Here is a 24,795-nt window from a genome sequence, read left to right as displayed (position 1 = left end):
TGCTCAATCGTGCCGCTCCCGCCGTCTTTTTGTCTTCCGCCGCGGTGCTGCAAGCTCACTCTCTCGTTTCCAACTTATTATGAGAGGTGGGGAGGAGGCGCAGCGCTAGCCCAGGCCTCTCCGAGTTTACTTTTGGCTCCTAATGGTGCCTTCAGCCCTTCCTGAGGTCCTCAGAGTGTCCGATTATTTCTACTGCGTTGCGGGCCCCTGTGTCCACCCGTCTCCCACAGGGGGTCCCTTCAGCTGCTTCTCCCGCACCCGTCTTGGACACACAAGACTATATGGCCTTTCATTTATGCAATCGGCTCTGTCTCTGTGCTGCACGCACTCGTTCCTTACGCCGCTGTGCCCCTTACCGCCTCTCGCCGTCTCCGCTATCTGGGCGCAGGCCGCCACCCGCAGTGTATTTGATCTCCGGCACTGCGTCCCCGTACTCCGGCGTCCGCCAGCCGCGCGGCCTAGCAGCCGCGTGCGATGCCTCGGTCTTTCCTGCCAGCAGCTGCCGCCCTTCGACTCCTCCCTCTTCCGGCAGTCAGCTCAGTCGCAACTTCCAATGCATAGCGTTTCGGCTGAGAACCACCAAATCCTTCCTCCCTCACACCAAGTGGAGAGGGGGCCAGATCTTCAACGTGTCACGTTTACAGCTTATTTCATGTTTATTTGCACAGGATAAAGAAGGATCTTGGTCCCAGGTAGCAGGAGCCTCACATCGGTGCGGCCATTCTGCTTGCGCGCCCTCTAACGCCCCCGGATTTGGACCAACCTTTATGATTTTGTGGCAGTGAGTCATTTAGAGAGAGTGGGCAGTGCCACTAACTATTCTTGGGAAATGGTTACAGTAAAAAAGATTAAAATGAAACTTGATTATCGTCAGTGAGTATGGACCTATCGTGATGCCCTTTCTGCAGACCATTAAACACGCCTTCATTTATTAGGTCTTAGTTTCAGAAGATTCTCTGATCCTCTGTAACTAAATGGGCTGATCATTTAATACCGTTTTCAGACCTATAATGCATGCTAATTTCCTTACCAAATTTAAATGGTATACAGTTCTAGATTGTTTCTTCCATATGTGATAGACCTCTTCACATGTTTGACTCTGAAATGACAAAAGAGTAGTACCGATTTGCGATAGTCTGACCAGCCCCTCATTTCCTCAGAACTGGCTCACTCGCAGCTACAATTAAGCAAGATCCCTCTGATCACTTAGTTGTCGTCATGAACACTATACAATCTCCTTCTCATCCACCTGAACAGTCATGCCTAAAAGCTAAATCTATCCTGACGCTGTCCCTGTCCTACACTCTTCACCTGCTGAAAATCTTTGTGTGCTCTTCAATTCTGGCATGCAAGCCAACTTCTTATATCCCATATGCTAGGCTTGTTCCTGCTACTCATTGTGTGGAAAATCCACACACATTTCTATTTAAAACCATGAACTCTCGTCACGCCTCAGTGAGCAAGAAAGACTACTGTAACAGTCTTCTGGTTTTGCGGCCTCCTTTGTTTTCCTGCTTACCTTGACCGTCCTAAATTATTTTCCTCTGTCTTCCTAAATCTGTGAGCACAATACTTCCTGTCGTAGAAATCAGATTGGTTTACTATATCCTGTTCTGCGACTAAAATATAAATTGCAAATCTAGATCTTGAATGATATTCGCAGAACAAACCACTCAAAGTTTCTCGTAATTCACTCCCAAACCCAGACTCCTAAACCTAAACATCAGTACCGCTTAAACGTTCATAACTGTACTTTGTTTGTAATCCTTGTGATTGAGTGTTCCTGCTTTGAATTACTTCCCCTCTGAAATATGCGATTTTAGTCTTCCTGACCACACTAATAAGCTAATCGCCGCTTTGAAGGTGGCTGTCCATAAACTCACTTACCTTATGCTTTTACTGTAAGTATGTATTTTACTGTCCTTTAGTCTAAATACTTCTTAATACTTTTAACATTTTATTTTTATATATTTTATTTCTTATGTTTTAAGCATTCCTGCTACCATCAAATGAATAGCTGTGTTTGCAAATTAATGCTAGTAGCAGGCCATTTGTACACAAACATCCCTCTGTCTTTTAAGTTTTTGTTGATCAGTGAGTTCAGTGGTGAGCCTTTGTCAAACCATTATAACTACTTAACTGGGTGCTGAAGAAGGGAAACAGTGTTTTTATTTATTAGACTGGTAGGTTGGTATAAGTTCCCAGCAGGAAGCGAAATCTGAAAAACGAATTTAAAGTGCACAAAATAAGCTGTAAACCAGTTACTACGTTCAAATGATTCTGCAGTAAGGCATGCGCAGTGATTCCTACGGTATGTACTCTGCCCTACAATAAATTGCTTCATTCTGGCAAAATTGTATACCATTTGCTATAGTAGCATTATTAGTAGAACTAGGCACTCCGAGTGATGGTGTGTGTTGCAGAACTATATGTAGGGCACTTTCGAGGAGTGTCCGCTCATGTGAACAAAAAACATAGCAGTGCTCCCATTTTTGGGCAGCAGAGCGGGATCTAATGGTCAAGGACTAATTAACCTCATCTGAGTTTCCATAAGTATTCCTCTCCATACTCGCATACTGTTTAATTACTTTGCCTTCCATGCTTCTAATACACTTCCACTGTTCTTTTTAACTTGATCCCTCTCTGAGTTTTTGGAGCCCTTGATTAGACAGACGTTTATGCTTCTAGCATTGCAGGTATTTTCCTAACTATTCCTGAAACTGTTGTATGCCCATTGCCACCAAGAATATAAACAACTCTCCAGCAACATTGCAAAGAGTTGGAGCCCTGCTTAAGAAATTAAAGCTGGAACACATTTTGACCTGCACCCAATTGATTCATTAAAGTCTTTGAAACCAGAGTATGTTGTAGGAATAAATCCTGGTAGAGGAAGGATAAAATGTTATGTAGAATTCCCCTCAAATCGACATCTACATTATTGTACCAGAAGAAAGCTTGCTGAAACATCTTTGAGTGCCAACAAAATCACTGAATTAATCAAGACCCTTTTAAAGAAATTGCAATACAAATCCAGTGTAAATGGCCATTCTCAAATGCTAAGGTATGCTTAAAGTGAGGGACGGCATGCTTGAATTAATCTCCGCTATTGGTAATTACTCTGTACAGCATCCAATTTCATCATTATTTTGCACTCCATGCCCTCAGTTTGGACCCATCCATGTGCAATTCAGTCTTGACACTACAATGGGAGCACTCCAGCTCGACCTGCCAGGCCAGGTCCTTCTTTAATCAGAATGCAAGCAACCCAGGACCGGTTTCGCCCTAGTCGGGGTGGGGGCTGGGGCCTCATCAGCCAGGTATAGCTCCTCAATAGCTGGCAGAGGACTTACTCAATAGCCTCCAACTAATTGCAAAATTTCAACAACAAAAAAATCGCCTTTAGGTAACTTTGCCTTCATTTAGTATACTAGTATTTACAGCTATTGGGCCAGTTTTGCTAGAGACAATTGCCAAAAAATTATTGGACATCCAAGCTCATAGTTTTCTATATACTTACTTTGCCAGCTACATTGAGAAATAGATTACGTATCTTGCCCCTGTTCCAACATGCAGAGCTAACTTATCTCTTTTAAATGAGACTGCAACCCAGCTAAAGGCATTCATCTAAGCTAATGGCCCCTCTTGAATATCCTGACTGAGGCAAAGGTGTTAGAAAGCGAGGTAACTAGACAACTGGGAAACCACGGTGACAAGTTATCCCTTCCACATGACTGCAAGCTTAATATTAGCTAGCACAATCTCCACTCATTCCCAAAATCTCCACTCATTCACACGTGAAGAGCAGGTGGGAGACCTTGATGAAAGAAAAATGCAACTGTTTTATCTTTTGAATCCCACAGAATATCTGGGGTAACCTTCCCAATGATTGATCCTATTGTCTTTCCTCCTTAAATTCGTTAAGCTATGTTATTGACTTGTAAAAGGTGTGTGTAAAGAACTCATACAGCTTAAGATGGGGTTTCGGTAAGCCATCTAGACATTACTTCCTGCTTCACCCAGGAATTAATGAGGTGAAGCACATAGGCTTCATTGTTAGGAGTATGGAAATCACACTTTTTGGTAATCTCGACTCCAGCCAACACCGTTCCTGTGATTATCATTGCAGTGTGACCTACCTATTTCCGTATCCAGAGTAAGTAATCTAAGATTCCCTCTTAACCCAACACTTGTTGACTCCTACAGTGAATTCGTTGATGAATAGACCACACCCCCTCTAAAGAATTGTCAAACAAATGTTTAGCTTTCATCCCAAAGTGGAACTGGTCTACACACCTCTACCATCACGCCAAACAATTGCAACAGCATGTGCATGGCCTTCTTGAAGGAATAGTTCTGACAATAGGAAGCAAGCTTGCTCTTAGACTTGCAGAGACAGAATCCATGGCACCTTGTCACTGTGCATTTGAGTTGTTAACTGTAGAATAATATATGAACATCAGTAAGCTCTGTAATACCATGGAGTTTATAGGTCTAGGACGATGTCTTTGAATAAATTAAAAGCCACTTGGCATTTTGAGATTATCAGTCTACTGGAGCACACCAAGCACTCCTTAACCAGCTTTGGATATTGTAAACCCAACCTTTAAACAATAGCAAGACATGGTGTGCAGGGTCTTTCTCTTGCATCTTCTGGGCTCACTTGCTACCATTCAAAAGCTGTGAAAGTAGTTCCTCTTTAAATCGTTCTGCAAATGTGCTCAGAGTTTTAAAGACTTATCATGTGCCAGTACTATATTTGCAATTACGATCTCTGTTGATGCTGTAGGTTGCCTCATTGAAGCCTCTTTTGCCCTTCTTATGTCACTGGGGTTAACTGCTACAAAATGCGTACTGTTTGCATGCAGAAATGCAAGAAGGAAAAAAACAATATTTTGTCCCCACCATTTCTTTCTGCATTTAAACAAAACGGGGATTTTGCAGATCCCAATGTTTGTTTACTATTGTAGCTAGGATTTAACTGGGAGAAGGCTGTAGTTTTGAATAAAAAGCCTCCAGTCAAGCAGCCCATCAGATTAATAAAAAGTCTTGAAAGGCAGCTAGGCAGAAAATATGATTGCAAGCCTCCACGTGGATAGCATCTTGTTAATTTTCTCACTGAATTTTGTTGCCACTGAATCCAGTAAACCAGTAAAAATACATAACTAACTGGCTTTACTCTCTGGTTTCAATCTGCAACTGAATCTGAGGTAAATGGATCTTGGTATTGTGTGTGTGTGTGTGTGTGTGTGTGTGTGTGTGTGTGTATATATGTATATGTATGTATATGTATATGTATGTGTGTATATGTATATATATGTGTGTATATATATGTATGTGTATGTGTGTATATGTGTGTGTATATATATATATATATATATATATATATATATATATATATATATATATATATATATATATCAAATCAAATCAAAATATCTTTATTCGGATTCCATATGTGAAAACCATAAAAGTACATAAAAACACAATAAATATTTAAAAAGTCATTATTCATTCGTTATAAAAGAATTGTAAAAACTGTTCTACGTCATTATAAATTTGTGCGGTGTCTAATGCATAGTTTTAGATACTGTGCCACAGATTTTGTCATCAAAGGCGACATCTACGAATGTTCAGAACTTTTAATAGTGGTAATATCCACCTCCTGCGTAATTGCGTGTAAAATTTACAAAAGAATATGACATGAATTGTAGACTGTGGGGACTGTGGGGACATAGAGTCACACGGACACACTGCAATGTTGTGAGTCCATACATTCTGTGTGGGAAATAAAACCAAGAAATGATATATATTAAACCTGAAACGGGTAAGGAGTAACTTTTTGTATTGCGACAAATCATACTGTAAATAAGGTTGGATAGTTGGGACCAGCTGTATCATTAAGCAATTTTCTACTGAGGGTTTACCTATTTCACACAACATTCGGAGTTCAGACAGGTGTGACAGACAAAGTGTTTTTAATTTTTTTTTTGAGATGTCTGTTACGGATGGTGGATCTTCGAAGAAACTCGGACGGCCAATGTCAATGAAAAAAGATTTTACATATACCAGCCATTTAATCTTTTTCATATGATCTAATTTCATGCAGTCCTCTATTATTGTTCTTGTGAGGTGGCATTCTTCCTTGGCCCATATTCTACGCCATAGCATGATTGGCTGAATCTTAATGATGTCCGATATATAATGTACTCCGAGTTCGAGGTGACAGCCGAAAGTGGTGGTGCTTTTAGGAACAGCTAATAAAAACTTTAGGAAGGAGTTTTCAATTCTTTGGAGTGGTTCCACATTCGTCGTGCCCCATACTCCTGCTCCAAAGGTAGCTGTGCTGATGGATTTTGCATTATAAATCTTAATCATTTCGTTAGGTGGTCTTTTTCCCAAACGAAGTGAAAATGCTTTTAGAGCGCCGACTGTTCTTATGAGGGCTAACTTTCTGGAATTGATTGCCTCTCTCCAGTTAAACGCCTCATCAATAGATATACCAAGGTAAGGATAGGTGTTAGCTCTTTCAAGGGGTAGGTTGTCCACGAAGATTTTTTTCTCTTTTTTCCCTCTGTTGCCGACGTGCATAACATAAGTTTTCTTTATGTTCACTTTTAGATCAAGACTGGTCATGAAGGTACAATAATTATTTAGGGCCCTCTGAAGCTGGACGGGTGTTCTTGCCAGGATTACCGCGTCGTCGGCGTATAGTAACGCTGGAATCTGCCGACATCCGGCTTCCGGCAGATCTTTAACGCCTTTTAGCAGTGCAGCCTCTAAGCCGTTCGTGTAGACTGTAAATAGGAACGGAGCCAGCACACACCCCTGCCTTACCCCTTTCTGAATTGGGAAGCTATTAGTTAGTTGTCCTGTTATTCCATATCTGACCTTTCCCGTGGCACCGGAGTATAGCTCACGGAGGATATCTACTATTGGGGGTTCTATCCCCATTTGTAGCATTATTGTCCAGAGCTTTGAGTGTTTCACGCAGTCGAAGGCCGCTGTTAAATCGACATACACCATGTGTAGGCAAGATTTCTTCGCTGTTACATATTTTCCTACAAGTAATGTTAAATTTAGGACTTGATCCACGGTGCTTAGCCCGGCCCTGAAGCCATATTGGAGGTCTGAGAGCACCCCTTGCTCTTTAGACCACTCCTGGAGTCGATTTAAAAGTATACGCCCTAGCATCTTTCCAGTTGAATCCAAGAGGGATATGGGGCGGTAGCACGTTGGACTATCTCTGTTGCCTTTTTTGAAAATGGGGACCAAGATCGAAGTTGACCAGGAGTCAGGAAGGCCAGTTTCTTTTGCTGCGTTTAACACTTTAGTCAGAAGGGGAGCCCATAATTCAGGTAGGGATTTAAAAAGGTCCATGGGTATAGAGTCTGGTCCCGGTGCTTTGCCGTTTTTTGCAGATTTTATGGCATACGTTGTTTCTTTATGTGTAAATTGTATCTTTATTGGGTATTGCACCGACGGAAGAGAATCTGGAGAAGCTGTGTCTTCAGGCTCAGCCTCTCCAAAAACCCCTGAAAAGTGCTGTACCCAATCTTCTGCAATTATGGCAACGTCCAGAGAGGGGCCAGCATTGTTATCAGTTAGGAATGGGGTTTTAACTGTTTCCCAGAAGGCTGTGCTGTCTTTGAGGGCACTGTTTTTCAGGAGTTGTGTCCAAAGGTTTGTTTGTAGCTCCTTTTTCCTTTGTTTGATTGCCTGTGCATACGTTTTCCTTAGTTCAGTTACCTCTGCTCTGTTTCTTGGTTGTTTTGTCAGGGCTTTCTTTAAATTTGAATATGATTTTGTGCATTTTGTATCGAACCACCCATTTCTCAAGGTATTATTATTTTTTTTGCTTGGTCTGGTTAATTCTTGGCTTACTGTGTTCGCTATTGCATAGTAGCTACTCATGATCTCTGCAGAGTTAGAAAGAGGGTCCAAGCATTTATCAATTTCGTTCTTACTTGCTTTTATTATTTTCTCATTGATAAGGTCTTGATCTAAATTGCCCCATTTTAGGGTATACCCAGTTTTCTTGTTCAGTGTTAATACTTCTTGGTGAAGTAAACCAGGCAGATTCTTTTCCGAGCTCTTTTGAGGATCTATTTCTTGGAGTATTATTCTGAGTGGAAAGTGGTCGCTAAGTGCAATACTCTCCACTTCGAATGATTTTATGCACTTGGCTTTACTGCTAGATATCAGAATATAATCAATTACTGATTCACAGCCTCTGCCATGAAAGGTTGAAAGAAACTGCGTTGTAGGGGTTTTTAACATATTTGCAAACCCTAAGTCTAATTCAGCCATGATGGCCTGCATATTGGTACCCTCAGGGGTGTGAGAAAAGTGAGGTAACGGATTTCCGTATTCATCTGTGATCCCGCAAATGGAGGCATCGCTGTATTTGCATAAGTGAAGATTGAAATCACCTCCCTATATTATTGTATGTGGAATTCTTGCATATTTTCTCTTTAATTCGTTAGTCTCCTCTAAAATTTAGTTTAAGGCTTTGGACAGTTCACTCGTGGTCATGTTATTGTAGAAATTTATGAGGGAAAAAACCTCTTGATTCGTTCCTTTAATGCTAATAATCTGGTAATTCTGATGGAGTATAACAGGAGTAACTTCACGACATGGCCAAAGGTTGGAGATATATGTAGTTAAACCTCCTTTACTTCTCCCAGAAATTGATTTTGTTGCCTGGGAGAAGTATGTTCTATACCCCACGAGATGGATTGAATTATTTAGCCATGTCTCTTGTAGACAGACTATGTCGCTTGAGTGGACCAAATCTAAGAAGCTGCTTTCCGTGTTTTTAGTTGCTAATCCCGCCACGTTCCAGGATATTAAGTTCCTGTCATGGTATTTAATAGAATTGACAGGTGACCGTGGGAAAGTTTGTTGCAAGGTTATTGGTCTGTTACTGACATTCGTTATACACGGAGGGACTTCAGCCTGTTTTCCCGTAGGTAGGAATTTTGTCGTTACTTTTGGTTCCAGTTGTCTCGCTTTTGGTGAACCTTGGATTTTATTTGAGATCGTGGTCACCAGGTGTTCAGCTGGTCTTTCAAAGCTTGCTCTAGTGTAGTGCGAGTTGGTCACGGTACAGGGGTTTGATGGTGGTCAGTCGACCATATCCAGGCAGCTATAACTATTTGATGTTGGTATTCCAGCCCACGTGTCTCTGTGAGGTGGTTGTCGTGGCCTTCTGCCATAACTGTTCCAATCGCCCCGGTCGTTGTAGTCATGGCCCCAATCTTCCTGATGCCAGCTCGGATAATTGTTTCCTTGATCCCAGTCTCCCTGATTCCAGTTTCTCTGGTTGTTTGCTTGGCCCCAGTGTCCCTGGTTCCGGTTTCTTTGATTGTATCCTTGGTCCCAGTATCTCTGATTTTGGTTTCGCTGTTCATGACCATGATGGTTCCAGGACCTTTCTGGGGGGCAGTTGAAGTCATCAGGGCGGCGATTTTGTTGTGGGTAGAAGAAGGATAGACGCTTAACCTTTATTCCTCCTGTATTACCTGATTGATCCCATGAGCATATGTATTCCACTGCCTTGGGATTTTCAAGATTGACAATTATACAGTCTCCGGATATTGTTTTAGGTTGATGGCCTATCCATGAAACCCTTTTCACAGTTGAGATACTGGTGATGTTGTTTGGATGGTTAGGTCTGTTGGTGTTTAACCAGTATCGTGTTTTGTTAAATAATGACCAAGTTGGCTCTTCTGTGTCATTATTTAATTCTGGAACACCTGTTAGGATGAAAACAAAAGGTGCTGCTTCCGGTGGAAGATTTACCAGTTTTGGCCGTTTTTTGTTCGACCGTTCTGATTTGTTGAATTGTCTCTGTGTCTGATCATAACCAAAGGGATTCAAAGTGGGAACTGTAGAAGGGGTTTTTACTGGAGGAGCTTTTTTGTCCGCACTATCTGCACTAGGGAGTTTTCCTGGTGATTTATTTTGAGTGCCTGTAAGTGTATTGGAAATTTCTTGAGTAGTCTTGTTCTTTGGTGAAGGTATTTGATTGTTAGTAGTTGTTTTTATTGTCTCTGCTGGTTTAGTATTTGTATTGTTTATGGTGACCATACTACTAACTGGTTGTTTTGAGTTGTCTGTGGATTGTACAATACTTGATGAGACCTTAGGTCCTGGTTGATTTAAATGATCTTTATTTCTCGGATTAGAGATTATTTTTGAGTTTTCGACCAGGATTGCTAATTGCTTTTCTATGGTTTGTATGCTTTTTTGAAGCGGTTGGAGCTGGTGCTTGACCATTTCAGTTATTTCTTTTAGTAGAGAAGCTTGTGTTTTGTTGTTAAGTACGCTTTCCGTAATAGTACAAGCCACCGGCTTCTTGTGAGTTAGTTTAGAGTTAGATCTTTCATTGTGATCTTCGACTAACAATACCTCGGAATTGGTGTTACTATTGAAGTCCGAAGTGACAGTAATTTTGTCGTTGTGTGAATGTAAAGCGTTGTTTGGATCATACGTTTTAATAAGTGAATCTGAGTTTGAGTTTACTGCATCTTTGTTTTTTGAATTTTTTTGAAGTTTTTCTTTGTGATGTTGTGTTTTCGAAATTGCTCCTTCCCTTATCCCTCTTGACTCACGTTGTGTGAGTTCAACAGATTTTCGCTGCGGACTAGCAAAAATGTCAGGGGTCCGTTCCAGACCTTGACTCAGTTGTGAGTCTGAGAGTTGTAGTGATACGGAAAGATCAACGGTGTTTGGAATTACGTGGATGTCCGCATTTGTTTCCAAAATTGTAGTTTTTTGCATTGGGGCATTTGGGGTTTGTGCTTGTGCTTGTGCTATTAATCCCATTGACGAGCGTCTGGCCTGATCTAATTCGTAGGATACTCGTCGATCGATCAACATTACCGTTTGGTCGATGGTTTGATTCACTTTAGTGATGAAAAGATCGATAGGACCAACAGTAGATGTCATGTTTTTCCGGGTTTTGCTCCTGGAGCCTCTACTAGACATTTATGCGCTAATAGACAGGAGAGGCAGTAGAGAAAAAGTTATTTCAAATCAACGCATTGATGACTTAGCGTACATAAAATTACTTACAGGTCAGAATCTTGTTTTGGAGATGGTCTTAGGGGGGTGGGCCCAGCCCAGTCTCCTCCGGTCTTTGACGGGCTAAGACGGGCCCACCCTTGGCCCAGGCTTCGCCCAGCGTCCCGCTCGCGTCCCGCGAGACGGGTTTGATGGTGATTTAAAGCGCCGCCTGGCGCTCAGTGACGTCGCTGCACACACGCAAGGGCTTCTGGTTCTTGAAGTTTAGCCCCTCGCCGGTCTCCTCCTGGCGCCCCCGCTCTTGGTGGTATTTCGAGCGGCCGGGCAGCTGGAGACTGGCGGGCGGGTGCAGCCGCTGTCAGTGGTGCAAGTCGGGGTTCCTGGTCACAGGGATAGCGGGAGAGCAGCTACAGTGGCAAAGCAGTTCCACACGGGATCGCCCACTCGATGGGGTTGATGGTGATTTAAAGCGCCGCCTGGCGCTCAGTGACGTCGCTGCACACACGCAAGGGCTTCTGGTTCTTGAAGTTTAGCCCCTCGCCGGTCTCCTCCTGGCGCCCCCGCTCTTGGTGGTATTTCGAGCGGCCGGGCAGCTGGAGACTGGCGGGCGGGTGCAGCCGCTGTCAGTGGTGCAAGTCAGGGTTCCTGGTCACAGGGATAGCGGGAGAGCAGCTACAGTGGCAAAGCAGTTCCACACGGGATCGCCCACTCGATGGGGTTGATGGTGATTTAAAGCGCCGCCTGGCGCTCAGTGACGTCGCTGCACACACGCAAGGGCTTCTGGTTCTTGAAGTTTAGCCCCTCGCCGGTCTCCTCCTGGCGCCCCCGCTCTTGGTGGTATTTCGAGCGGCCGGGCAGCTGGAGACTGGCGGGCGGGTGCAGCCGCTGTCAGTGGTGCAAGTCAGGGTTCCTGGTCACAGGGATAGCGGGAGAGCAGCTACAGTGGCAAAGCAGTTCCACACGGGGGATATATATATATATATATATATATATATATATATATATATATATATATATATATATATATATATATATATACATACTGAAAAAATCATAGGTTTCACACCAGTTATAGTTAGGTGGAAATTTTACTCGCATAAAACCATTGAAATTCCCACGTTATAGTTAGTTGGACTCACTATAACTTGCGCGTGCAATGCACTGCTGATGAGGTCACATATTACATCACTCATGACATCTCAAATGACATCACTGATGACAACATCCTTGTGACAAAGTGGCAGACCTCCTATCAGCATAAAATAACCTTTGACACACACATTCAAAAATAGAAACTAACATTTTCTTAAAAAAGGAGAAACCAATACCAATTACAACAACTTATTAGGTAATTCCAACATCTACATACACATCCACTCATTCACCAACAGTTCTATATAGTCACTCATGCATGTACTTACTCATCATATGTACTCATACACCTATACATCCTGTTACACACTAATACTCATCCATATAGTTACTCGCACACAAATTCACATAAACTATCAAAAAACCATTTACTTGATTATACTGCTATATACACACCACTACACATACTTCTACAGAAACGGAAACATATTTACTCTCTTAAACAATCAATTATAAAAACACATACTCACTAACCCACCCATACACACAATCATCCACCCATACAGTCTTGCACACATGCTGTCTTCAAAATACATACAAATAGTGAGTCACTCATTCATGCATCTGTGCTCGAAGTAATATCCCTCACCGAACCATACAGACACTGATACTGATACTCAAAAAAACAACTAATAACCCATATACACACTCATGTAGCTACTCACCAACCCATGCAGCCACTTATACACAAAGTGAGACACAGATACAGATATTTAAATATTTAAACATTACTCGCTAATATATGTATTCACTAAGATACATTTAATAAGTCAGTTAACCAATCAATTTTACACAAAAAAAACATCCATTTAGACATTTATTTACCCATTTATTCTTCCATCAACCTTTAGATATACATATATAAAAATATTTATTTTTCAGAAAGATACACATTCACTGGATGATGTCATCAGTGATGTCATTTGAGATGTCATCAGTGATGTCATGAGTGATGTCACTGACCATGTCATGAGTGATGTAATATGTGACGTCATCAGCAGTGCATTGCACGCGCAAGTTATAGTGAGTCCAACTAACTATAACGTGGGAATTTCAATGGTTTTATGCGAGTAAAATTTCCACCTAACTATAACTGGTGTGAAACCTATGGTTTTTTCAGTGAATTTAATAGGTTTTTTAAATGCTAATTCCTAACTATAACTGGTGTGAAACCTATGTTTTTTTCAGTGAATATATATATATATATATATATATATATATATATATATATATATATATATATATATATATATATATATAATTTCTATGGCAAAATGAAACCCCTCATTTTGTTCCTTTTCAAATTAAATGTATTAAGTGTTGCCACTTTATTCCAATCAAGATGACTTCAGGTGTGCCATACTTTTGTCATAAGTAAGACTGTTAGCGTTCTAGTTGTTCTTTAGAACACTCTGGGACATTCTGTCATTGGGCTACATCTGGCTGATATTTGGGCTACATTTGTTTTTTTGTGTCTCTGGTGGCCATCTTTGGGCTACATTGGGCTACATTGGGCTACATTTGGGCTCTAACATATATATAGCCCAATGTAGCCCAATATATATTTTTTCAAAGTTAATTTTCGTAAAAACCACTGGAGCATATATCTTGAGACATAGCAAAGGCACATCGGGGTACCAGTCCCTACAATTTTGCCAAGTTTGGTGGAAATCCATTCAGCCGTTCGGGCTAAAAGTGAGTCCAACCGCCCTATGGAAATTAACATGGGGAAAACACGTTTTGGGACCCCCCTTTTATCTCTGCCCCCGCTTGACGGATCCCCCCGAAACTTTCAGGGAAGGAGCGGAGCACAGCGTGGCAAGGTTAAGGAAAATTACAGGCAGATCCCTCATTCGGCGCCAAAGTTATTCCCAATAGAATGTTGCGGATTTCCTATGGAAAACGATCCTAACTATAACTACCTACTGGCGACCGCCAGTAGGTAATATATATATATATATACAATTATAAATGTCATTCACAATTATCCTCTCAATATGTGGCATCTGTCGAAAGAAAGCCTAGCAGTTGAATCCTTCAATTTCTTACATGTAGAACCATGTAGGTATATCTGTAATATCTTCAGTTGCAGTGATGGACAGTCCTGCCATTTCTTTTTCCTTTGGCAAAGGTGGAGGTGAATCTTAGATGGTTGCGCTTATATGCTTTCTGTAGCGGAAGCCATAACCACCCGCCACTCCCCTATTTCAAGGTAAATGCGTGGTGGGTGAACACTGGAAGGCCAGATGAATAACCGCCCCCTCCTCTCCACTTTAAAAGGGGCCATCCCTGTGCATTCTCAGTAGTTATCAGGCAGTTTGGTTCCCCTTTGTCGAATAGATGCTTATTCCCACAGTGAGGTTGTTGCAGGGATTCTGCTCGTGCACAGAACTATGCGCAGGAAACCAGGACCTCAGTGGTGTACCAAAAAACCCACCTCAGTGCCCAGAACCCCAGTCTGACTAGCAATAGTGTCTCATTCGTTCTCCGTACTACAGCGAGGCTACCAATGATTAGACAACCTAGAACATGCGACTTAGTAAACTCTCAGGAATAGTGGGAAACAAGAACTCTCTTTCGCTCTAACACTCATACTAGTCCACAACGGGAGTAATCAGAGATACGGTATAGTTTAAAATGTTTATTTTAAATAACGTGCTTTAGGAAGCAGTATACACACCAACACTAGCAGAATAATGCATAAGAATAACACAATCAGTATTGTTACAATTCCATAAAGCACAAAAAGGGGAAATCCTATTATGACAGTGGAAACAGGAGTATAGCACCTTTACCTTTGTCAGGGGGACCCCATACCTCCAAGATCAGATGCAATGAATCACATCCCAGGACAATCACAGCTCTTCTTAGTTAGGTTTTCTCCAACTGCCGTCTAGTGCATGTAATGCCATATTAAAAAGCACCCGAGTTTCAGTTGGGTAGCTGTGCCTCCTGTTATGTCTGTGCGTGGGACTGACCCACGGGAATCAACAGCATACATTGTTATTCGACCTTGAACACGCTGTGCAGACAGAGATCACGGTGCACAGCTAGATATGTGAAAAGCAGACAGTTCTCTTGTGAAGAAGCGCAAGCAAAGTATTTAAGAGAACAGAGCCATGTCGTGTCATGTGCAAAAGTGGCAAAATGGTGTCTAGGCATATATTTCACTTATGCTAACTTAGCAATGTCTGGAGTTAACCCCATATCCTCACTACAAGGTAGCATCGCAATTGTGATAACAGCATTGTGCTTGGGTCCACACGGAACTGAGTAAATGCATACTTGTTCTCTAGTATATACGTCCATTCTTTCAGTGTACCAGCTTACCTTGGTTTGCTCTTTAGAATCCAAACCTTAAGTTTCCAAACCCTGTATGTGGCTCATCATTCTTGCATGATCAGATGGTCATTGTAGGCAGCTTATAAGTTCCAGTGCAAGCTCTTGTCTTGCCGGGTTCTGTTCTGCGACACCGAAGTGGGTAAGTACTTGCCTACCACTGGGGAGGTTGCACAAAGGACATCACAGTATTTACAGAACAAAACCTACGAAGGCATTGCTTCATTCTCATCTCTACAATATGGAGTATAATGAGCAGACAATGTAAAATGTGTTTTTTGTTGTTGTTTTTTAGGCTACCATTGAACTCTGCAACACTCATGCAAATGATGCGAGTGCACTGAAGGTGCTCTTCTCTTCCCTCATTTTGATAGCAAAACTGTTCCACAGTTTAAACTTCCAGGTAATATTTCTTCTTTTTTAATGTATGTTCTTTAGTGCTGCATGATGTGAAATGTAAGATTTTATTTTTATAATTTTTCTTTTAGGATCTCCCAGAATTTTTTGAAGATAACATGGAGACTTGGATGACAAATTTTCATAGTCTTTTAACTTTGGATAATAAACTTTTACAGACTGATGTAAGTATAGTCGTTACATCTGCTAAAGGTTTGAAAGTTAGTGTAAAGGATGAATAATACTTTGCTTATTGCAGTTTGTGCATATGCATTACCAAGACTTTTAATCGTTACTTAGAATAGCATTTCAATGTTGCTCATAAACTGAATGGGAATAGCCTAGTTCTTCAGCCTGAATTTTAAAGTGGAGACAAAATTAGAAGGAATACATATATTTGTAATAGGAATGCAGATTATTTATCTCCATCCCTTCCTTATACTACAGTAAGGTCATTTTAATTTGAGGAATTTGTGTATGTTATTTAATGTAAGTTGCTGGTTTGCACGTCCAGGAAGGAATAATTATGGGTTCACTAAGTGGTACACAAATACAAATCTTAGGTCTTTTGAATATGTTAAGAACTGCATAGATGGTCTGGTTTTGTAGATGTGTCCAGCATTGAGGAAATGTAAAATTAGAATGTGAATGTACATGAAGTATGTGTTAAAAATGTAATTCGTCTGCTACCTTCTAAATTGCTATTTAAATACCTATCTGAGGGCTAGCACTTTAAACCTTCAGGAGAAATACCATATTCACACTAGAAATGTGTGATCAAAGCTGTGGGTTTTATATGCTAGTAGTTTTTATTTGTGCATGTGAGAATGGGAATAATTAGTTGGGGTGGAGTGATAGTCACTATCCGGTTAGGCCCTGTCAGAACAATCAGTATTTTAAACCTGAGCTCAACTCCTGTTAGGTGTGGCACAGAGCATACAAGGTTAACTTACAGAAAATGTGTAAAAAATGTAGAAGTACCAAAACATTTAGTCAACCACAACACAATAAACATCCCATTTCAATTTCTAAAAGGAGAAAAAAAAATTAATGAAATCCAGTATTTGTAAAGCGCACATTTACCTGAGGGTGTCGGGGCGGGGGCCATCGGGAAGATTAAGCGAGCTATTGCCCAGAGGCGCATGGTGCTGGACTAACCTGCCACCGGCACCTACAGCCGACAATAATTGTGGTAGACCAGGTCCCAAATTAGAGTTGAGGCCAACCTTGGTGAGGCACAGAAAAGATGCACCAAAAAGATGAGCCCGGCTAGGGCTTTGAAGTATGGAAGTTTGAACGATTGACTTTACATTTATCTGACGAAAAACTTTTCTCCATGCTGGACATGGACACTGGTGGCAGTTCCAACGATCGGATCTGAGAGGGAGTGTCTAATGTCCACCCACCACAGCTGCAACGATGTGGACCACATAACGGGTCCATAGGCGAAGAATCGCAGTGTGATATACGATCCCGAATGAACAGCAGATCGTCCCTTGCATACCTGATAGTAGGGCGAGTCATAATGAAAAGTCTCCTATCCAGAGTCCTGCCGCGACCCGCGCTACCTCTGCGCTGACGGGCGCAGACGGGCAGGACTCTGGCACGACTCGGGCGCAGCGAGGGTGCGCCCGCTGCGCGATCCCGCTGCACTTGGTGGGGAGCTTTAAGTAAGCGTCCCTCTGGTCATCCGGAGCGCTAGAGCGCTCGCCGGTGACGCCCACTACCAGTCCACACCACTCCAAGATGGCGCCTAAAAAATTCCCCTACCCCAGGAACCGGACCCGCTAAACAGCGGTGATTGCCGATTACAGTGCGAGTGAGGGGGAGATGTGTCAAGGGTTAAAACAGGGGAGAAAACAACTCGAACACAAATAGCAAGAAGGTAAGATTAAAAACAGCAACGCGGCAAATGAAGCGCAAAGCACAGTGCGGCGTGCAGGTACCTCGTCAGCTGTACCATCTAGTAATTGGACTATGCAGCACGGGGGCATAGCTGCTCATTCAGCTATGCCCTCACATGTATCAATATAATGCACCCTCCCTTAGGGCTACAAGGCTTGCTCTAGGGGTTACTTGCATATATTACATGCAGTGACTTTGTCGTGGCACACAGTAAGTGTGCCATGTCATGTTTTCACTCATGCTTTGCTCCATGACATACAGTCTGCAATGGCAGGCTGCATGCAATTTGTATGTGTATCTGTTATGGAGGCATAATACCCGCGCAGCCCATAGGGACCCTCTTTGGTACCCTTGCCCTAGGTATCAGGGTACCACTTACTAGGATCTTACAGGGGTGCTAGAGTGTGTGCCAGTTGTGTTGCAATTAGACCATTCTACCTCCTTTTAGGGAAAGAGCACTGGGACCTGGTTAGCAGGGACCCAGTGCACATCAGTCAAAAATCATCAGTACCAGTGGCAAAAGGTTGGGAGTGACCATGACAAAAAGGGGAAATATCGTACATTCCTAAACTACTTTTGGTGCCCAAACAACCACAGGGGGACACTTCCAATGCTCCCGTGATCTCAGCTCGGAGCACTCAGACTCTCAGGGTGTTAGCCAGAGGCCAACAGAAAAGTCCAGTCCATTTCCAGTTGCCAATAGTCACTCAAATTCTTCACTGGAATATCCTCTAAAGCGGTTTTATTGTCCTGGTGCCACCGAGGGGATCAGTCTTTTGATCTTTGGAGGTCTGTTCGTGCTTGGGTTTCAAGTGGAACAACCTCCTCAAGTCTATTTTTATAGGTCACAGATGTCAAGGGCAGCAGACCACTCTGCCAGGTTTCGTTTCGCAAGTCTAGCAGTGCTCCTATGAAGGTGCCTTGGGGTGCCATATTTGTAGTTGGCACCAGCATGAACCTGGAGGAGCCTCCTGGGCACTCCCTAACCAATAGGATAAAAGTTCCCAGGGACAACCCTGCCTACTTTTTCTGAAGTTTGTTTTTCTTATTGCAACCAGGACCAATAATTGCTAACAGTTCACACAGCTGCTGAAAATAATCCCCTCAACCTCTCCCCTTCACACTGCCCAAAAACAATATATACTGGAATTATGCTGCTAGTGGGAGGCTTAGAGGAGGAGGAGCATTTGGAGGGGAGAGCGTTCTGAATGGAGACTGCCTCACTTGTCAAATTAATGAGAAGGAGAAAAACTATGAACAGAGGGTTACTACTGAAAGTCTGAAGATAACATTGTAATTCCTAGGACATCACTCTTTGGACTGCCTACCTCCTCTGTGAAAGATCACCCCTCCTCTTTTACCCTCTTTTCTCTTGGTCTCATCAATATTACTGTTGATCTAGTAAGCTTCATCGTTAAATGAGTCTACCTCACTCCCAAAAATTTACCCTGATTTAGCTGAATATCCGTGGGGGGAATTTCACTTGTGTATGAAACTAGTAGATGGTCGTCTTACTGAGGTTGTATCCTGAATTGACAAACGTCCTAAAGCCAGGCATGATGTATAGTACCTTCAACAAAAGGCAATTGACTTGGAAAATGGTAGTTAAAAAGGACAATATCAGAATTATTAGTCTAACGGAATAGGAGAAGGATTTTACAATTTCATACTACTTTAATTCCAACCCGATGAAGCTTACCTTTTCTCCACAATGTGAATTTACTCCAGTATTGGAACTTTCATAGATTCCCATGCTTGTATAATTTCCCGTCGTCGGAATGGGAGTCCCTGGTATACATAAAATGGCAATAGAAACCATTACCAAAAGAGAACCTAGGCCTAGGAACATTCTTTTGCAACCTATCCACCTCTTTTTGTAAAAGAGACCAAAAAAATGAACAGCCAATCAGATAAGCCTAGAACCTCAGATTTCCTACCGCACGTTGTGCAAGGGAGTCTCCACTGAGCTCTGCTCAGTTTTTTCCTACAACTTTAATTCTACAACCTATTTCACTAGTTTTTTCTTCAACAACTTCTTCAGGATATCGGATAAGGAGAAGGCCCTCTTTAAAGCCTGTGCTACTTGTGCTAAGTTGAGGTTATATATTGAAGACTAGCACAAAGATTGTATTTACTGTCTGTACCCAGACCGTAAAGCTACAGACTGTAAGATATGCCGCACATTCTCTACCAAGAGTCTACGAGACCGTGAAGGGCGTCTTTTGACCTGGCTCCAGAAGCTAAAATCAAGAAAGGAGCCAATGTCCAGTGACAGCGACAAAGCATCTTCTGCGACTTCCTCCAGAAGGTTTGTAAAAAGGGGTAGAGATTCTCCTTCACCTTCTGAGAAACTCCCTGGTAAGACCTTGAAAATGACCTCTGATAGGTATAAAGGGCTTAGTCCTGTCGAATCTCCTCACCAAGGTGTAAAGGAGAGGGAAGGACTATCAAAAGGAGTAAGTCTTGAGAGGAAATCCAGTTCTGTCCCCCCAACTTCTCCTCCTGCGGCTCCAAAGACCTTCAAAAAGCCATTGTTGACTTCTGGGGTAAAATCGTCAAAAAAGGCTAACACGTAGACTACGCCGTCATAGACTCCATCGACGAAAGCACTTAAGGTACAGTCTCCTTCATCTATGACCCCGTCGACTGGCTTGTTGACGGTGGTTTCCTCGTCACTTTGCATTGGCACAGGGCTCTGTCGACTATGGTATTGACTATGAGGACGACGTCGACGAGGATGTCGATGAGTGTGATGACGCCTACTACGTCGGCAACGACTGCGGGGATATCGACGACTGCGACGACAACTTTGTTGACGGTGGAAAAAAATTCTATTTTGCTAAGAAAACGTTGAATTACACCGGAGATGACTTCCCCCAGTGACTCATTTACCTCCTGCACTCCTCTTAGAAGAAGAGGAATCGAAAGAGGATAGTGGACCTTTTGGGTATGCTGTCAGCCCTTCTGAGCTACACCTTAAATGCCAGGACACATATTCTGAAGGGGAATATGAGGATTTTGAACAGTATAGTCCTCCCTCACAGTATCAACAAGACTACCAACAGGAGATGGTCCAAATGCCCTCCTCATTACTGACAGACTTGCAAGGTATGCTGATGGATTACAGAAAAAGGTTCACAACACAGCCACCTGTGTGGGTGCCTGTTACTACTGTTCCTCCTGCTCGTCCCGTTGCCCCTCAATTACCAGAGCCTCAGCTAATACTGGAAGCGCATGATGATCCACTGGTTGCGTTCCCCATCCAGGACGATACCTCTGATGCGGACCAAGGCAAAGTTTCAATTCCGGATCCAGATGCGGAGTAGGATGACTGTTATTACAGATCCAGCTTCTGCTCCGGCACCTGTTGTTTCCCCCCTGGTAGATATAGGGGGTTTCCATAACTTAATGGAGAAAGCTGCCCGACTATTTGACCTGCCCATGACCAAGGTGGAATCTGAGTGCTTCCTTTATGACTTTAAGGAACCTTATAAGCGATCGGTCAGTTCAATTCCATTTGTGGGCCATGTCTGGGATGAAGGCTTAAAGGTAATGCAAAATCCAGCCACAGTAATTCCAGTTCTACCTCGCCTGGAGAAAAAATATGGCTCTGGAGGATAGCCCTGCCTGTTTGACCGGCCAGCCTAAGCCGGACTCCGTTCTGTCGGGTTTCTGATTACTTATGTTTAGAGCATTAAGCGTCAGAAAACGTCTCTCAAATGCCTAGATGCATAAACCATTTTTACAAACAATAAGGCACATGACTCAAATTGCTGTCTACTGTGTAAGCTTTATCCAAATTATATCATTCACATTCTTTACACGTATAATCATGGCTGTCAACACAAATAAAATGTCACAAATAAGTGGTGGCTGAGTGACATTGGTGCTCAGTGGTGTGCTATATATACAAGGTAGTGAAAAAAATGTACAAGTGGGAAATTGGCCAGATAACAGAGGGAAATGCAATAGTACTGCCAGATGATGATTCTTCCTTTGGGCAGTGCCTTTAAACGTTCTTGGCCTAGTGTGGTCGTCGACGTTTCGTCCCAATGTATGCTACCTTGGGTAGTTAAAAATGGGTCTTAATCACGACGGGATGGGCGGGAGGAGTGGAGGACAGCCCTAAAAGGAACAGAGTGAATCCTGAAACTGACATAGCAGCGATGCTACAGGACAATTGCACCACCAGGTCCCGTTCCAGGATTCACTCTGGTCCTTTTAGGGCTGTCCTCCGAAACGTCGATGACCACACTAGGCCAAGAACCTTCAGGTAGGTGGCTGGTGGCGGCCCCAGCATCGTCTGTTGTATATCAATCTGCTGGAGCTCAGGGCAATTCGCCTAGCCTTGCAGGCCTTTCTTCCACGAATACAGCACTTGCTGGTCCTTATACGTTCAGACAACACGGCGGCCATGCATTATATAAACAAAGAAGGATGCACCAGATCTCAACTGTTGTCGCAAGAAGCCCAAGCAATCTGGGAGTGGGCAATTCAGCAGGTGATATCTCTCCGAGCGGAACATCTTCCAGGTGTCCTCAACAAAGCAGCGGACACGCTCAGCAGACTGAAATCGGTCAGCCACGAGTGGGAACTGGACAACTCCACTCTTCAGTCGGTTTTTCACAGATGGAGCACACCTTCCATATATCTCTTTTCAACTCCGGAGAACAAGAAATGCCGATTCTATTCAAGCAGGCTTCACCATCCGGGATTGTTGGGGAATACACTTTTGTTTGCGCTTTTCCCATTCCTCTGATCCCCCCCCCCCCCCCCCCTCAGGCTTTTCAGGAAACTCAAAGCAGAACCGTGCAGGATGATTCTGATAGGTCCTGCGTGGCCCTGACAGTTTTGGTTCACAGAGCTACTCCTTCTCTCCTCGGACCTTCCTCTTCCTTTGTAGCCGATTCCTTCGCTGCTGACCATGTCCCTGGGCCAAAACTGGCATCTGGATACTCAGTCGCTACAGCTCTTGGCATGGCTCCTGAGCAGTGAGATTTTCTTGGTTTGAATCTCTCAGCAGAATGTAAAGAGGTGCTCTCTCAGGCAAGAACCCCAAGTACAAACAAAACTTACAGGTTGAAGTGGAAACGTTTCTGTATTTGGTGCCAGCAGAACGGCCTCCATCCTTTTAAGTCTGAGCCGCATGAAGTTTTTCCATATATTCTATCATTAGCGAAAGCGGGACTGGCTCACCCTTCTATCAAGGTGCATCTGGCGGCAATCTGTCACTTCAGACGCACGTCTTCAGGCCCTTCCCTCTGGTCGGCAAGAAGCAATAAACAGTTTCTCAAGGGACTGTTCAGAGTTTTCCCTCCAGTCAAGCCTCCTCTTCGGCATCTAAACTTGGTTCTCGCCAAGCTTATGAAGCCTCCTTTCGAGCCTACTCACAAGGCAGAGTTGAAATTCCTCTCCTGGAAGATGGCGCTTCTTCTAGCTTTGACTTCAGCTAGGCGTGTGGGAGAATTGCAAGCTCTCACCATTCAGGAACCCTTTCTCCAGTTCAAAAGAGGAACAGTGATTCTACGTACTAACCCAAAATTCATACCTAAAGTTCCTTTGGACTTTAATTTGAATGAGCCGGTAATTCTTAAGACTTTTTTCCCCTCAACGGCTACTCCGGCAGAGAAAGCACTTCACTCTTTGGACATTTAGAGGTGCTTAAAGTTCTATCTTCAATTAACTAAAGACTTCAGAAAGTCTTCTCAAATGTTTGTCTATTAGTGACCCTCATAAGGGTTTTCACATTTCCAAGCAAGGTATCGCTCGTTGGATTACTAATGCGATCCAGTATTGTCACAAGTCAGCGGGCAAGCCTTAGAAGGTAAAGTCCGTGCTCATTACACAAGGGCAATTTCTTCTTCTACAGCCCTCTTTGCTGGAGTTCCTATCCGGGAGATCTGCCGTACAGCGACCTGGAGCAGTACCCGTACGTTTACAAGGCATTACTGCCTTTATTCTGCAACGCAGAGTGACGCAGCAGTTGGCCAGGCAGTCCTGAGGAACCTTTCAGTAGTGGTGAGCTTTCCCCTTCATTCCACCTTCCATGTTACTGTTTTATCAGCTCCTGCACATTTTTGAACCTCATGTGTTTTGTTTTCTGAAGTTTCTAAGTATGTTATTGACCATGGAAAATGTCATTATGATGAATATGCTATGGCCTTTTTGGTTTAATATTGGTCATGGTTCCAAAAAATGTGCTGATAACTGCTAGCTACTCTGATACAAGCATGGGAATCTATGAAAGTTCCAATACTGGAGTAAGAAAACAAGTTACCTACCTGTAACTTTGGTTCTCCAGTATTGGATACTTTCATAGATTCCCGTGCGACCCACCTGCCTCCCCTGAGAAAACTCAGCATCTTCCATCTTCAGTGGTTTGGTTACACAACAGCTACGAAAGTCTGAGGTTCTGAGCTTCTCTCAGGAGGGTTCTAAGGCGCAAGGCTAATCTGATTGGTTGTTCATTTTGTTGGGTGTCTTTAAAAAAAAAAAGAGGTAGTTAGGTTGCAAAACAAGAATGGGCCTTGGCCTAGGTTCAGTTTTGGTAATGGTTTCTATTGCTATTTTATGTATACCGGGGACTCCCATTCTGACGACGGGGAATGATACAAGCATGCGAATCTATGAAAGTTTCCAATACCGGAGAACCAAAGTTACAGGTAAGTAACTTGTTTTCTTCAACGGGCCCACAGAGTTTCTTCCAAAAACTTTACTTGTACCTCTCATTATATTCTGGCTTGTTGCTTTCATCATCAACATGCTCGACAAATTCATAACTGAAGCAAGGAAACATGGTCCATATACCTACGACATAACTTATATTATCATCACCACTGACTTTTCCACTCCTACTAATCTCAAGAGGAAACAATTCCTGGCTCTACGTCCTAGGTTAAGGAAAAGAGACATCAAATATGTTGTTCTTGGAACTGGCAGCTTTGATCATAACGTTTCAAAGACAGACCAAGGAATACT

At 42.9% G+C, this 24,795-nt stretch overlaps 1 protein-coding gene across 1 annotated transcript in view; it reads left to right on the top strand.

Annotated features, from left to right (window-relative positions):
* The window catches only part of CSE1L (chromosome segregation 1 like), a 399,917-nt gene that overhangs the window by 106,451 nt on the left and 268,671 nt on the right, over positions 1-24,795 (top strand). The window contains exons 7-8 of the mRNA XM_078651858.1: positions 15,812-15,919; positions 16,005-16,097. Of these exons, the coding sequence (XP_078507984.1) occupies positions 15,812-15,919; positions 16,005-16,097 (201 nt within the window). The remainder of the gene's footprint in view (positions 1-15,811; positions 15,920-16,004; positions 16,098-24,795) is intronic.

Source organism: Lissotriton helveticus, chromosome 7 (assembly GCF_964261635.1).
Source record: "Lissotriton helveticus chromosome 7, aLisHel1.1, whole genome shotgun sequence".
NCBI lineage: Eukaryota > Metazoa > Chordata > Amphibia > Caudata > Salamandridae > Lissotriton > Lissotriton helveticus.
The sequence above is the reverse complement of the archived record's forward strand: the minus strand, read 5'-3'. Positions and strand labels throughout refer to the sequence as shown.